This window comes from Carcharhinus amblyrhynchos, chromosome 18 (assembly GCF_965287045.1).
Source record: "Carcharhinus amblyrhynchos chromosome 18, sCarAmb.v2.hapA, whole genome shotgun sequence".
NCBI classification, from domain to species: Eukaryota; Metazoa; Chordata; class Chondrichthyes; order Carcharhiniformes; family Carcharhinidae; genus Carcharhinus; species Carcharhinus amblyrhynchos.
In genome coordinates this window covers 32,046,114-32,063,471 of record NC_137341.1, presented here as the reverse complement: position 1 = coordinate 32,063,471, position 17,358 = coordinate 32,046,114, and the positions used below count along the sequence as shown (strand labels likewise).

General features: G+C 41.4%; 2 protein-coding genes across 3 annotated transcripts in view; both read right to left on the bottom strand.

The window, feature by feature from the left end:
* The window catches only part of abca3b (ATP-binding cassette, sub-family A (ABC1), member 3b), a 125,769-nt gene extending 118,298 nt beyond the window's left edge, over positions 1-7,471 (bottom strand). Inside the window, exons 1-2 of one of the 2 annotated variants that reach the window (XM_080206671.1) lie at positions 7,388-7,471; positions 1,839-1,918 (exon numbers count right to left, since the gene is read on the bottom strand). The gene's annotated coding sequence lies outside the window, so the exon portion shown is untranslated. The remainder of the gene's footprint in view (positions 1-1,838; positions 1,919-7,387) is intronic. The other variant, XM_080206670.1, reaches the window with a different exon arrangement.
* Positions 7,472-10,211: 2,740 nt separating this feature from the next.
* The window catches only part of ccnf (cyclin F), a 57,351-nt gene continuing 50,204 nt past the window's right edge, over positions 10,212-17,358 (bottom strand). The window contains exon 17 of the mRNA XM_080206669.1: positions 10,212-12,338. Within this exon, the coding sequence (XP_080062795.1) occupies positions 11,854-12,338 (485 nt within the window). The 3' untranslated portion in view covers positions 10,212-11,853. The remainder of the gene's footprint in view (positions 12,339-17,358) is intronic.

Below are 17,358 nucleotides of genomic sequence, written 5' to 3'. Positions count from 1 at the left end.
ATAGATACCCAGTCTTGAGTTACCAGATCGTTTCAAAGTCTATTCCATTTAGCAGTGGTAGTGCCACCCTATACAATGAAGAATATCCACACTGGGTCTTTGCCTCCATAAAGAACGTGCAGTGGTCACACACGGTGGTGCATCACAGTCATGTAACGCATCTATAAGAGGTAGGTTTGGTGAGGATGAGGTCAAACATATTTTTCCCTTTTGTTGATTCCATCACCATTTGCTGCAGATTGAGTCTAATAGCTATGTCCTTTAAGATTCAGCTACCTCAGTCTGTGGCAATACTATCGAGCCACTCTTGGTGATGGACATTGTACATTCTATGCACTTGACACCCTAAGTGCTTCCTCCAAATGGTGTTCAACATGGAACAGTAGTGATTCATTACCTGAATAGGGATGGTATGTGACAATCAGCAAGAAGTTTCCTTGCCCATGTTTGACTTGGTGTCACGAGACTTCATAGGGTCCAGAGGCGATACTGAGGACTCCAGAGCAACTCCCTCCCGACTGTACACCACCTTTTCTGGGTCAGTCCTGGTGGTGGGACAGCACATACTCAGGAATGGTGATGGTGATGTCTGGGAATTTATCTGTAAGGTATTTGGCACAAGCCCCCGAATGTTAGTAAGGGTTGACAGGGCTGGGTTTGCCATTGTCATTTCTGGTGTGTCCAGTTACATTCCTTTGTGTTTTCTTTGTAGCTGTTGCATACAACTGAATGCTGGCTAGGCCATTTTAGAGACCATTTGTAAGTCAACCATATTGCTGTGGGTCTGGAGTCATACATAGGTCAGACCAGGTAAAGATGGCTAAAGGACATTAGCAAATCAGATGGGTTTTTATGATAATCGGTAATAGTTTCATGGTCATCATTTGGTGTTTAAGTTCAGGTGTTTTTACTGATTTTAAGTTCCACCATCTGCTCCTAGGTCTCTAAATTACTAGTCCAGTCCACTATGCTACTGTGAGATCCCCTCAATCAAATCTGCTCTCATCCTTCTCTTCTTTCAGGAGACAACAACTGCTTCTCCATCTCATCCAGATAATTGAAATCCTTCATCCCTGGGATCATTCTCACAAATCTTTTCTGCACTCTCTCTCTAATGCCTTCACATCCTTCCTAAAGCATGGTGTCCAAAATTGGATGCAACACTCCTACTGAGGCTGAAACAATGTTTTATAAAGGCTCACCATAACTTCCTTGCTTTTGTACTCAATGCCTTTATTTATGAAGTCCAGCATCATGCACGCCTTTTCAACCACTTTCTAAACTTGTCCTGCCACCTTCCAATGATTCATGAACACATATACGAAGGTCTCAGTTACTACACACCCTTTAGAATTGCACTGGTTTTCCCTAAATAATCCTCACTTGTCCAAGTTAATTTTGTCTTGGATTATTGTTTCTAAAAGCTTTCCCACCATTGAGGTTAAACTCATTTGCATGTGCAAAGAACAAAGAACAAAACAGCCCGGGAAACAGGCCCTTCAGCCCAACGAGCCCGCGCCGCCATCTTAACACCACCAGTCCCCCGCTCCACCCATGACCCTTATCTATTGTTTTATGGCCATCCACATTGAGGGAAACTAATTTAGGGACAATTTATTACTTCCAATCAGCCTAATAGCACATCTTTGGGGTGTGGGAGGAAACCAGAGCACCCGGAGAAAACCCACACAAGCACGGGGAGAATGCACAAACTCCCACAGACACTGGCCCAAATCCATGTGTCTGCACAGCAATCAGTGACAGTCACTGAGCTGTCATCTTGCCCAGCATCTGGTCCAGTTTAAGCACACACTAACGACATGAAGCACTAGGCCAACCTCGAACAACCAAGAGAAGCCCAAGTACGACCCGTCGCGTGTATGCCCCTCGTTGGACACAAGGCGGACCAACTTAAAACCTGTGAATGAAAAAGAGAAAAAACATTATTATCATACCATATCCATTTACCTTACCGGGACGCCCCAATGCTAATGACCCTTATTTAAAACAGTCTCCTATATCCACCCATCTCCAACCCACTCATGTGCCTGTCTAAGTTACTCTTAAACATCTCTAGCGTGCCTGCCTCCACCACCTTACATGGCAGAGCATTCCATACCCCCACTACCCTCTGTGAAAAACCTCCCTCTATTATCTGTGTTATACCTCTCCCCCCTCACCTTAAGCCCATGGCCCCTCATACTGTGTGTCTCTACCATAGGAAATAGCTTACCTCTGTTTACTCTATCTATACCCTTCATAATCTTATATACCTCTATTAGATCCCCCCTCAGTCGCTGTCTTTCAAGGGAAAACAGCCCCAGTTTATTCAATCTTTCCTCATAACCCAGTCCTTCCATACCAGGCAACATCCTGGTAAACCTCCTCTGCACTCTCTTCAGAGTCTCCACGTCCTTCCGGTAGTAAGGCGACCAGAACTGGACGCAGTACTCTAAATGCGGCCTAACCAACAGTCTATACAACTGCAACATTAGACTCCAGCTCTTATATTCTATACCCCTTCCTATAAAGGCTAACATACCATACGCTTTCTTCACAACCTTCTCCACTTGTACTACCACCTTCAAAGACTTGTGCACTTGCATCCCCAGGTCTCGCTGCGATTCTACACTCCTTAAGGGCTTACCCTTAATTGTATAACTCCCCCCTACATTATTCCGGCCAAAATGCATCACCTCACATTTATCCGGATTAAACTCCATTTGCCATGTATCTGCCCAATATACCAGCCTATCAATATCCCGTTGTATTGCCAGACACTGTTCCTCACTGCCTGCCAATCCAGCCGTCTTGGTGTCATCAGCAAATTTGCTGATCACACCACTTACTCCCTCTTCCAAATCATTTATATACAAAGAGAAGAGGTCCCAGTACTGAGCCCTGCAGCACACCACTAGTGACAGGCCTCCAGCTAGAAAAGGACCCCTCCACTATTACTCTCTGTCTCCTCTTTGCAAGCCAGTTCTCAACCCATCTAGATACCTGGCCACGTATCCCATGAGCCTTAATCTTTTTTACCAAATCCCACAATCGACCCATCGACCACAATCCCATCCAGGCCCTATCCCCATAGCCCCATGTTTTTATCCTAGTTAGTCCCCCCAATATAAAGGGGCAATTTTAGCATGGCCAATCCACCTAACCTGCATATCTTTGGACTGTGGTTGCTGGATGGATCCCTATAACCTTTTTTTGAACAAGACAACAACGTTTACAATTCTTCAGTTCTTTGGCACCACTCCGCCTGTGTTTTTCAGGATTGGAAGATTATGGCCAGTGCCTCCTCAATTCTCTCAACATCTTTGAATGCATCCCATCTAGTTGAGATGACTTGTCAACTTTTAAGTAGATTCCTACAGTGCAGAAGGAAGTCATTTGGCCCATCGAGTCTGCATCGACCACAATCCCATCCAGGCCCTATCCCCATAGCCCCATGTTTTTATCCTAGCTAGTCCCCCTGATATAAAAGGGGCAATTTTAGCATGGCCAATCCACCTAATCTGCATATCTTTGGACTGTGAGGGGAAACCCACGCAGACACAAGGACAATGTGCAAACTCCACACAGATAGTAATCGAAGTTGGGAATCGAACCTGGGCCCCGGCGCTGTGGGGCAGCAATGATAACCCCTGTGCCACTGTGTTGTCCCAGTGCAGCTTACCTGCCCAATACTTCCTCATTATCAACTTTTGGTATATTAACTACCTCCTCATTCACTATTACTTCCTTGGTAAAGTACTCACTTAATACCTCACCCAAGACCAACTTTTTGATGCTAGACCTCCCCCCTACCTTTTTACTATTTACATGGCTACAGAAGGCTTTTAGATTCCCTTGCTTGACTCACTTTCATAGAATCATACAATGCAGAAGAGGCCCTTCGACCCATTAAGTCCTACACACTAGAAACCACTTAGGTGGTCACCTAATCCCATCTACCAGCACTTGGCCCATAGCCTTGAATGTTACGATGTGCTAAGTGCTCCTCCGGATACTATTTAAAGGATGTGTGGCCGCCTGCCTCTACCACCTTCCCAGGCAGTGCATGCCAGACTGTCACCACGCTCTAGGTAAAAAGGATTTTCCTCACATCCCCTAAACCTCCTGTCACTCACTTTGAACCTATGCTGCCTCGTGGCCTTCAACTAAGGGGAACCACTGTTCCTTACTTTGTCTCTCTAATTTCCTTTCTTGCTTCCTCTCTCAACTTTGTTTTATTCAGTCTGCTCCTTAACTTGTATTCTCATCCTGACATGTCATATGCACCCTCTTGCTGCTTCTCTCTCTCCTCATCCAGGGAGCTCTGGCTTTGGTTGCCCTACCTTTTCCCCTCATCAGAATTATACCCCGACTGCATCCAAACATCTTGTCTTTAATGACAGTTTTGCCTGCCAATCTTTGATTCCAATTGACCTGGGTTAGATGTGTTCCTGGTCTGAAAACAACAATTGCTGTCATGTGAATATGATTTCAGACACTTATTAAATGTTGAGATCTGTGGTGGAATAAGTATCAACTTGTTGGTTTCAGAGATGGTGTTATATGATAGGCAGAAGTGTATCATGCAGAAGACATTTATTGATGTGCGACAACTTCCTTCTTACCATCCTCCACCATATTACTTTACATTTACATACCACAGCAGCAAGAAAAGCAGATTCACTGTTCAAAAAGGCATGATGATGGAAAATAGCAATTACTGATATTTAACCCACATCAGAGTAACTATTCTCAGATATCTGAAGAACTCTTCCGTAGGAGACAAGAACAAGTGAAGGTGAGGGCCAATTTTTCAGTTGTGTTCTCGGAGATAGAGTCCCTCCTCTGTGGTCCTTTTATGAGCAGGAACAATTTCTCCCTATTGACTCTATCCACACACCTCATGATTTTGAACATCTCTATCAAATCTTCTTAGTCATTATTTATTTATTAGTGTTACAAGTAGGCTTACATTAACACTGCAATGAAGTTACTGTGAAAATCCCCTAGTTGCCACACAACCTAGCACCTGTTCGGGTACACTGGAGGAGAATTTAGCAATTCCAGTGCACCTCACCAACATGTCTTTTGGACTGTGGGAGGAAACTGGAGCACCCGGAACACAGAGACCCCCCACGTAGACACAGGGAGAACGTGCAGACTCCACGTAGACAGTGACCCAAGCTGGGAATCGAACCCAGGTCCCTGGCGCTGTGAGGCAGCAGTGCTCACCCAACTGTGCCATCCCCTAGTCTTCTTCTCTCCAAGGAGAACAGTCCCAGGTTCTTCAAGCTATCTGCATAACTGAAGTTTCTCATCCCAGAAAACATGCTTGCAAATTTTTTCTGTACGCTCACCAATGCGTTCACATTATTCCTAAAGTGTGGCACCCTGAACCAACACAGTTCTTCAGCTAACATCTAACTAGTTTTGACACAAATTCAGCATAACCTCCATGCTCTTGCACACTATACACTATTAATAAAGCCCAGGATACTGTATGCTTTATTGACTGCACTCTTCACCTGTCCTGCCACCTTTAATACCATACACATATATACTCAGGTCCTTCTGCTCCTGCATCCCCTTTAGAGTTGTACCCTTTATTTTATGTTGTCTCTCTGTGTTCTTCCTACCAAAATGCATTACCTCACTTCATCTGGCACCTATCTGCCCATCCCACCTTGTCAATGTTTTTTTGATGTTCTACTCTGTTCCCCTCACAATTTATCATTCCTCCAAGTTTTGTATCATCTGCAAACTTAGAAATTGTCCCTTGCTCATTAAGATCTAGATCATTAATATATATCAAGGTAAGCAAGAGTCCCAATAATGACTCTTGGGGAACTCTATAAATGTTCCTCCAGCCCCAAAAATATCCAGTGAGCATTATTCACCGTTTGCTATTACTCAGCCAATTCTGTAACGAGATTCCCATTGTACTTTTTATTTCATGAGCTGTCACTTTTCTCAGCCTATGGTGTGGTACTGTTTCTAATGCCTTTTGGAAATCCACGTACATCATATTACTCTTATCAACCCTCTCTGTTACCTTTTCAAAAAAATTTCAGCAAGATAAACATGATCTGTTCTTAAGAAATCCACAATGGCTGTTCCTAATCAACCCACATTTTTCATGCAATTATTAATTCTATCACAAATAGTTATTTCTAGAAGCTTCCTCACCGCCAAAGTTAAACTGACTGATAGGTAATTGCAGGGTTTATCTCTACAACCTTTTTTTGAACAAGGGTGTAATGTTTGCAATTCTCCAGTCTTTTGGCACCTCCCCCGAGTCTAGGGAAGACTGAAAGATTATGGCCAATGCCCCTGAAATTTTCACTCTCACTTCAATATCTTTGAATGCATCTCACCTGGTCCGGTGCCTTGTCAACTGAGCTTTGTAACCAGTCACACCATCCAGAGATAAAAATCAAATTAAATGTATCCAACTTTGCTCTGCTCAAAAGTAACTAAACTAATTTAATGTAAAAATACCACTTGAATAACTTGAGTCCGCAACATTTTTATAGCACTGACCTCCTGTTTGTTTAGCACTAACCACACTCTTGATTCTAACAAAATCCCAGAGGCTCCTGTAGGAAAATGCATCTTTATACCAGCTACATCACTAACAGGCTTTGGGATTTGACTGGTACATCACAATGCTTTCAAGCTGTGCAGGTTAACATTATCCCAATCGCCAAGGCAACTTCTTCACACCGGAACAAATGATTAAATAATAAAAATAAATCTAATATGTCAAATATAAGTAGAAGATCGAGAATCACACCAGGATTAACTGGGGCTTTAATTAAGTTACTAAACCCTCCAATATCCTCGACACTGCGTGACAACTATTAAAGATGCTGGCTGAAGAAAGACAAAATATAAAACAGCTGCCTCACTCAGCTGGGAGAGTTGGATCTCATTGTCACTTGTTTCTGGGAAGATCAGTAATTCAGTAAAATATAATTAGTCTCATCAGAAAAACAAGCTGAGTAGAGTGAGAGAAAACTGAAATTGTATAGTAGATATTTCCAGTTACAGGTATTGTAGGTTGATCACAGTCCTGGCAATTTCTCTTGTATCTAGGACAGATACAGACCATATCAAGTGGTCACTAACTCTTCACTAGCAACAAGAAACCGCAGAATACATTGATGAAGTCATAAGTGCCCAACTGCTGCCCTTCCCTTGACAAAGGAGTGCCTACAAACACTCCAGCCTAGGTTACTCCCCGCGCTGCCTTCGCATCGGACTGTACTGCGGCACACAGTTGAAGTTCCAACCATTCCGTTCCCCAGCAGTGGCCGCTTCTTCAAACAGCTCAGGCCAGTTCTAATTCAAACCACTCCAGATCTCAGTTCCCCCGTCCTGCACCCACCTCACTCGCTGTTGCCAAAATAATGTCGTGCTCCCTGCCGAAACGCTGTAAAGAAGCCCGAACATCAACACCTCATCAGCCCACCGCCTCCACCTGCCATTGGCCAAACTCTCCCGTCATTCAAAACCACAGTGACGCCACAAAGAACGGGACCAGAATGAACTCCGCCCCATCACAAGCTCCCCCCCACACCTGTCCGCCTGCCCAGCCCTCATCCTCCCACCACCTCAACCATCAACACCCTCACCCCTGCCCCTCACCGTCCACCCCACCCCCTTCACCCGTGACCTGTCCACGCCCCCAATTATCCACCCTCTCATTACATATTACTAACCCTATTACTTGCGTTAACATTACGAAATGTTCCCCATCTTTGATTTGTTACAAATGGCTACAAATTGGATATCAACAAGAGTGAATAATACTAATCAATATTATAGCAAATATCCCCAGCTTTGTCATTCTGTGTGTCTGTTGCTGGTGTGAACATTACACATGCCCTTGCATCTCTTTATAAAACAAACTTCATGCACCTGATCACCAAATTACAGACCTACATGGTTGGGGTGGTGCCTCTTTCCTTTGATAGCAGAATTCAACCTGTAAAATGAACATTCTTATTTCTTTTTCAATGTCTTCCTATCTTTTTACCAAAGTAATTTTTATGGTTAACAAGTTTACCATACTTATCTGGGCAGGCAGGACTTCTAGAATCCATACAGTGATACTTCAAGAGAGGAAGATGGGTCGGTAGGCTAGCACTTCAAAAAATTTTAACATGGTGTCATGATCCAAGTATAAACTGATATTGTGTGGAAACACATTCCCACTGCTTATCCTCTCTCCCTGCCTTAATTTGTGCCCTGCTTTCCTTATCCCCTAAAATATAATAACATAAGAAATAGGAGCAGGAGTAGGCCAACTAGCCCTTCGAGCCTGCCCCGCCATTCAATAAGATCATGGCTGATCTGTATATATATATATATATATATATCAAATATATATCAAATCACATTGATTTCAACCTTTAAGATACAGAAACAATTTTGTCAACATTTTAAACTTACCACTCCTCTATTGTGCTCCATTTAACAGCCACTTACAATTACCCTCCAATCTCGACTTGCCATTTGCCTTGTAGACGGCGAGGGGGCTCAAATGTTTTGCTGATCTGTCTGTAGATGGGACCTTTGCTGGTTTTAATGAGCTTGCAACTAAATTTAGTCTGCCTTATCTAGTCTTTCCTGCTATTTTCAAGCCTGTAATTTTGTTACTTAGTGTTTCCTCAACTATCTCCAAATATTATTGTAAGGAATTTTGTCACTGTCCCAAACTTGTAGAGGTTTTATTTTAAGATCGTATGGAGACTCTCCTCTTCAGGGGAGAAGGAATGATAGGGAAGCAGAACTTGGAGATTGGTGGGAGGTGGCTCTTCTTGGGGTCAACTTCATATCCCCTTGTGCTCAAGTTAAGCTTAATCCAACTTAAAATTTTGCACACAATTCACTTTACCAAGGCAGTATTAGCAAGATATTTTCAAACATGAAATGTGACAAGTGTTCACATGACCCCACAGTCCATACCCATGTTTTGGTCACGCTCAAAGCAGAATATTCCCTGAATAACTTTACTGCAAAATATTTTGTTGCACCAGTTTATTTTCACAGCTTGCCTATATATTTTTAATTTTAGCAGTGATTCATTTATTATTTAACTTTTGATCAACCTTCTTTGACATGCTCACCAAGGCTCTAGATATTGATTTCAAGTCTTGCTCAAACTGGCCAGTCACACTAAGATCAAGGCAGCCATCATTGCATTCACCTTACTTATAGCCCACAGGCAGATGCTATTAACTTTGAGGTCCCAGAAGCCACTCAACTACTTCATCAACATCTTTTTACTTGGAGAAAACTAAATATACTATAAAGAGGACACATAGTTAATTAGTCAACTTTTAATTTTTTTTGCACAATTTGTGTTTTATGGGAATAGGTGCTTCATTGTATTGTAATGTAATATACTTTGATTCCTTCTCATCTCCTTTCGAAAATCACCCCCTACCTAAAACCACATTCATCATGTGGTTCTTTATAATGAATTAATTCCAACATTTTTCCTACCATTTGATAGGAAGTCGAACTTCCACAGATGTAATTTCCTTTTATTTCACACTGGAAAGTGGATGGGAAACCAGAGATATGAGTCCTGTTAACTTTTTGATTACCACTGACTTGATTTTCTCCCAGTTTCAGATTGACCTCAGGTGCACTTTTAAACTTGATTCTCTGAAGTGTTTTAGGACATTTTTATTCACAAGTGGTGACAAATTTGTGGGAGGTCTTCTGGGAATGGAACAGCCAGCCTCCTTCCCAACACAATATTTCCCAACAGAGTGCCAGACTGCAAGTGACAGCAATACAACTATATACTGTTCAACTCTGAAAATAGTAGGCCAGTGAGACATTAAGAAGTATATTTAAAATAATTTGTATAATTTGCATCCAAGTGAAAATATTACAATAATAACTCAACCTAATTTCAAAATACATTTGGCTCTGAAAGTATTTTGTAGGAAAAATGCAAAACATGCCTCTTGCCCTAAAAATATTTTGGATTAAAAAACAGCTAAATATTCTATTACTACATCAGGCTCAATCTAGAACCTGTGAGGAATCCACTCTGAAAGATTACAGTCAATTCAGCTCTGACGAAGAGTCATCCAGACTTGAAACATTCTCCCTCCAGAGATGCTGTCAGACCTGCTGAGATTTTCCAGCATTCTGTTTTTTGTTACATTCAACTTAATATTTGCAACAGAACATCAGTTATCCATTTTGTTTAATGCATCTTTACATTAGTATTTGACTAATGTATCTTTACTAAGATGACACTGCACACAGATAATTTGTACATTTAATCGACAGTTATTAAATACAGATGTAGGCTAGATAAAGGGATAGTGTCTGCAAATATTTAAGTATTCACATACAGTACTAAAGTTTTCATGATGAAATATTCAGAGTAAGGCAACTGTGGCTCTACAAATAGTCATAGAATGCAAGTACATGAGGTTTTTCATCAGTTTCCAGCATCAAAATTATCTTCAAAATTTTACAGTTCATAATGCATCAAATCAGATCTTTTGGGTCTGGAGAACTGAGTTTACACAATTGGCAGTGTAAGCCAAAATATTTGATATAATAATTAAGAGTTTGGCGGCAACTAGGAAACATTAAATCCAAGGTGGTGCACTGCTGCCAATAATTCATATCTGGATGTTAGAAAACAGTATATATTCAAAAATACTGTCATCAGTTTTGCTGAACAAAAGCTCAAGCACAATGACTGTAGATTTTACAACAATCTGTGCCCATACATACATATTGTTCACATCCAGATTAATTTTAAAATATTTGAATCACCAGTCATTTAAAAAATAATTGAATTTCATTTACAATGAAAATGTAAACAGAAATGAAATTCATTTCAAATAAAAATGTACTCAAGTCAACATAATCACATCAAGTTTTAAAAAATTAATTTATGCACCTGCTTGTTTCCCAGGGCCCAATGCCCATCAAATCTTAATTTGAAGTTGTAAATTACAAGTTCTCCATTTTTGCATAATATTCCCTGAATAACTTTACTGCAAAATATTTTGTTGCACCATAGTTTATTTTCACAGCTTGCCTATATATTTTTAATTTTAGCAGTGATTCATTTATTATTTAACTGCCAAATCTAACAATGACTTAAGGATATAAAAATGCACAGTAGACTCCCATTTAATCAAGCTCTACATATTTAAAGTAAAATTTCCAGTATGTGACTGTTCAGTTTGTGTTAACCAGGCGCAGAGATTCTCCTAATCTAAATGGAATCATCCACACAGAAAAATTGCAGCCGAGGCAAAATTCTAAACTGCCCATTACAAAAGAAATTGGACACTACAAATACAGACCTATTCTCTCTGCATCAATTGCTAGGTGCAACATTGTGGAGTATTTAAATTTAATCCAGTTAGAAGTATAATTACCATTAAAAAGGTTAAGTGGTTTTGTCAAACAACTGTAAACATGGTCTAATAAACAAGACAATGGATTTTTACCTTAGTATTGAAACTTTAAAATGGTGATGGAAAGCCTCCTAAACGCTGCCTATTAAAGGCAGTGGCTTTTAAACAAAGTGCAATGATATAATTTCAGTGCCTTGAATAAAGAAATGGCAGTATTAACAGGCAGACATCAACACGAGGCTTTGATCAGTGCTGATACTGGCCGCATGCACGTAATTAAGAAAGGCAGCCAATTTAAATCTCCCACTGAAAATTAAAGCACACACCAATTTGGAAATTAGATCATTGTTCAAACCATGTTGTACATATCTAATATTGCTTTATGACCCATATCAAATGCATTCCAATTAAACAGCAATGTTTTCACAAGCTTCAAGGCAATATTCTTTCAAACACTCACAAAACCCATATTCCAGTCATCTTTGTCATGCGCTGCTCCATTTTTGCGTTTGATAGGTTTCTTGCGAGAAGGTGATGACCTGTGTTCCCTCCTAAAAGGCTCTAGTTCATGATCCAAAAGTAAGTTTTCTGTGCTATAAGCTGAAGGTATTGGTTTTATGAATTCTATTGTGGGAGATAGCCTTGAGGTAGAAGGTAATGACTGTCTAGTGTTTGTTAATGGGGAGCTTTCGCTGGTCACTGAGGAATATCCTGAACTAAGCTCCCCTTGAGGATCTCTTAAAACTGATAATGCTGCAGACTCACTGGTATTAAAATAAGCTTCATTTTTTGCTTTAGGTGGTCTCCATGATCCTGGCAGGAACTGATCATCCATCAATCTGTCACCTTCACTCTCTTCGCTTGTAGCTTCACAACAGTATTCGGAACTCCCATTGATGGTAGCCATATTCTGAAGTTCACTGATATCATTAACTGCAACAAAATATTTTCATGGCTTTCAGTCAGACTTCTTGCATATAGCTGTAGTTAATTATTTTAAACAAAATGCCTCAAACAAGCGTCATGTTTAGCTCAACAGGTCAGTAATTGGCCATGAGGTTCATTTACTAATTATTTTACCATGGCTTTTTACCCTCCTAAAAGAAATTTAAGTGCATAAAGATGGAAATTTGTAAAGAGGCTTACTAAATTCTATACTACCAATTTTACTACATTACTGAAGAAATTTTCCTCTGAAGCACAATTAATTTTGGAGCAATAACAAATCCAATGTGTGCAGACATGACATTGAAGAATTGAGAAACTGAATGTTTTTCTTTGGCAAATGCTCAAATATCCCAGGAGTCCTCTTGCATGATTACACAAATCAGGTTTACTTAATATTTAGGCATCTCAGATTCTAGGGAGGACAGTACAAAAATAATATCAGTGTCTACTGCTCCATTTCCACATTGCTGGTCTCAAGTCAACATTCTGGTTCTGAGGCGCACACTTAAGTGCTCTTTCAGGCATATTTCAGGGACCAAACAAAATTTAGTGGAGCTTCAAAATGGTAAGCTTCAGATAACTCTTCATGCAATGTGCTAGTGAGCACAGAAATAAGATACTGCAGATGAATGCGTGGTTGGAAAGAAGATGCAGGTTGGATGGTTTTAGATTCCAGAAGCACTGGACTGGTACAAACTTGGTATGTTGCACCTTAGAGCTGGAACCGTGACAGATTTGCAAGTGCTGTTGGGGAGGGTTTAAAACTAGCTTCACAGAGGGTTGGGAACCTGAGCTTAGTTTAAAAAAAGAAGCAAATCTAGAAATCAAGTCAAAAAAGGCAGAGGAAAGAAAACACTAGAAAACTGACCAAGGAGTTGCCAGTGCTCAATGGCATACAGGCAATGCAAGGAGTTTAATAAATATAATAAGCTGAGGATACAGACACTTGAAAGTATGATGGAGTCAGAGTCATTACAGTACAGGTTGTCATTTGGCCCACTGAGTCTGTCAGCTCTTAGTCTCAAATGCCTCCTCTATTCCTCAAAATCCTTCTTCTGCCAAGTGCCTATCAAATTTCTTTTTGAAGTCATTCAGTCTCTGCATCCACCAACCTGGTAGGCAATGAGTTATTACCATTTGCTATCCCCACCCCTGCATTCCAATATCCAAGTTATTAATTATTCAGTAGATCCAAAACAAAATCCTAGCAATGATCCTTTGAGAAAAGCAGTTTACTTCCAACCTGAAAAACAATCATTTACTTGCAACTCAACTATTTTATGGACTTAAGACAATATTTTCTGCAAATATACCCTCTATGAACCCCAGTTTTGTTAAACAGCCTTTTATGTGTACTTTGTCAAATTCTTTATTAAAATTTATTTAGACAACATCCATTGTATTCACTTTACCGTAGCTATTACTGAGGTCAGGAATGGCAGCCTACCACTCCCATTAAGAGGGTTTTAGATAAGATAGAACCAGGGGTTTGGATATCACAATACAATTTAAAGTAGTAATTGCAGTTTAAGGAGGGATATGTTAAGTACAATAGGGTATACAGGCTAGAATGTGGGATGATGAAAGTGGCAGTCACAGCCAAGCAGAGGAAGTCAGGGGACCATATGTAGGCAGATTTCTGGGAAGCACAAAAAAAAAACAGTCAGTTATAAGACAGCATTTCATCTACCCTATTAATAAGGATAGAAGGTAGAGAATTCTTAAAATACATACTGGCTAACATCTCCTGAATGTAACAAGCTCACAGCAGAAGAGATTTAAGATGGATGAAAGGGACATCCAAGAGTGCACAGAATAGTTACAGCACAGGAGAAGCCATTTGGCCTGTAAAATCTTAGCAGGTTCTCTACAAGGACAATTTAAACTAGTCCAACACCCAGCACTTACCCCATGTGGCTGCATATGTTTCCCTTCAGTTCATCATTAATTTTTGAAAGCCATGATTGAATCTGGCTCCCCAACACTCAGGTGGTTCATTCTAGATCACAACCACTTTCTACATTAGGATTTTTTTTCTCATCTTGCCTTAGGCTCCTTTGCAATCTGTGCCCTCTGAGACCATTCCCAATGGTGGAAGTGTAGAGAACCATTCTACCTGCCCTGTTTAAACCCTTCATGATTTTGGAAAACTCATTAGGAATGAGTTCTAGGAATACTTTTACACGCTTTCTTGAACAAGAATGTCACATGCCACTTTCCAATCCTCTGGCACCTTCCTGTATTTAGATAAGCAAGTGCTTCCACCATCTCCACCCAACTTCTCTTAGTACCCTGGAATGCAAACCATCCAGTCAGACAACTTAGCCACTAAAAATACGTGGCCTTTCCAAGCAAGCCTATTAAACTTCCAGTGGATGTGATTGGGTCAAAGAAAAAAATCTGAAAATGCATGATCCCTGCAAAGGAGCAGGGCAGCCAGGTTGGGAGAGAGGAGGCACCCCCTTTTCATAGTGTAGACTTTTAAAATATTTGCTTTGAAATAAGACTTTCTAATGCACTGTTTCAACAGCATTTGAAGAAATAACTTGGCATCTGAGGTTAAATCATATAATATGTACATCATTCCACTTACTGGAAAAGATGAGCCACAAAATCAATGCGTATTGAACGGCAACCTTTCAAGCTGACCAAATTCTTGTGTAATCATTTGAGCCTAACGTAATCCTTCTCTCACTGACCTCCTGCAGTCCCTCTCCCTCCGTCACAGAGCTCTGCAAGTCTCTCTCACCACCATCACTCAGGCTAATGTGCTGTCACTCACTCTGTAGTGTGTCTATTCACAGCAAGTGTGAGAGAGAAGCAGATTGTCATGAGAGAAACAGCAGGAAATGAGTGGAGTGTTAGCCTGAGCACTGGAAGAATTTCACAATTGTGCAAAGAATGAAAAAACAGAAATCAAGTAAATTACATCCCTCTTTCACCTCATTCATTACATATACTATTGCCACTTGTGCTGATATTTTGTTAGGATTCTCTTCCGTAGTAATCACCAATATAAAATAATCAAGTATTGGAGCTATGCCTCACCCCTCTGAGAATCACCATCCTCTTTATCCTCAACGGGCCCTTTCCCATCTCTCACATCCCTTTTATGATTTCTTTATTCTCTTTTTGATTCTTTCATGGGATATGGGTGTTGCTGGCAAGGGGTGTACTTTTTTTTAAACCACCCCTAATTACCCTTCAAAAAGGTGCAAGAAAGTTTTTCTTGAACCACTGCAGTGCAGGTACACCCACAATGCCATTAAGAGAATTCTAGAAATTTGATCAGTGACAGTGAAGGAATAGTATATAGTTCCAAGTTAAAAGGTGCATGGTTTAGATGGGAACTTGCAGATGGCCGTCCCCATCTGTCGGCTGCCCTTGTCCTTTAGATGGCAGAGAAGGCTTGGAAAATTTAGCAAGTTGCTGCTGTACACCTTGTTTATGGCACACTGTTGCCACTGCGCATTGCTGGTAGACCAACTAAATGTTTATGGTGGCGGATGGGGTGCAAATCAAGTGCATTGCTTTGCCCTCGATTACGTCAAGCTTGTTGACTGTTGTTGGAGCCATACTCATCCAGATAAGAGCAAGGTATTTCATCACACACCAGACTTGTTGTGCCTTGTAGACAGTGGACAAGCTTTGAGGAGTCAGGTGGAAAATTGCTCACTGCAAAGTTCTTAGCCTCTGAACTGCTTTTGTAGCCACTGTATTTATATAAGAACATAAGAAATAGGAGCAGGAGTAGGCCATCTAGCCCTTCGAGCTTGCCCCGCCATTCAATAAGATCATGGCTGATCTGTTGTGGCTCAGTTCCACTTTCCCGCCCTCTCCCCATAACCCTTAATCCCCTCTCTTATCAAAAACCCATCAACCCGCTTCTTAAAAATATTTAGCGAGGCAGCCTCCACCACTTCAACGGGCAGAGAATTCCAGAGATTCACCACCCTTTGAGTGAAGAAGTTCCTCCTCAACTCCGTTCTAAACCGCCTCCCCTTTATCTTGAGGCTGTGCCCCCTAGTCCTACTGTCTTTTTGGAGCGGGAAGAGTCTCTCCACCTCTATCCTATCCATCCCATTCATCATCTTATACGTCTCAATGAGATCTCCCCTCATTCTTCTAAACTCTAGCGAGTACAAGCCTAGTTTATTCAGCCTCTCCTCATAGCTCAACCCCCTCAACTCCGGCATCAGCCTAGTAAACCTCCTCTGCACTCCCTCCAGGGCCAAAATATCCTTGCGCAGGTGCGGCGCCCAAAACTGCACACAGTACTCCAGCTGCGGCCTCACCAATGCCCTATACAGCTGCAGCAAGACCTCCCTACTTTTATATTCAATCCCCCTCACTATGAAGGCCAGCATCCCATTCGCCTTCCTGACCACCTGCTGCACCTGCAAGCTGGGTTTTTGCGACTCATGCACAAGGACCCCGAGGTCCCTCTGCACCGTCGCCTGCTGCAGTTTTTCGCCACGTAAGTAATAGTCCTTCCTACCATTCTTCCTACCAAAGTGGACCACCTCACACTTGCCAACATTAAATTCCATTTGCCATTTCCTGGCCCATTCGCCCAGCCTATCTAGATCCTTCTGCAGACTCTCCACACCCTCCGCACAATTTGCCTTTCCCCCAATCTTGGTGTCATCAGCAAATTTCGACACCCTGCACTCGGTTCCCTCCTCCAGATCATCTATATAAATGGTAAATAGCTGAGGCCCCAGCACCGACCCCTGGGGCACCCCACTAGTCACCAACCGCCAATCCGAATAGCACCCATTGACCCCCACTCTCTGCCTCCTATTTGACAAAAAATATGGCTGCTCCAGTTCAGTTCCTGACCAATGGTAATTCCAGAATGTTGATAATTGGAGGATTCAACGATGGTAATGGGGAGATGGCTAAAATTGTGGTTGAAGGCTGTCATTGCTAGGCACTTGTGTGGCACAAATTTCACATGCCACTTGTCAGCTCAAGCCTGAATACTGTCCATGTCTTACATGCG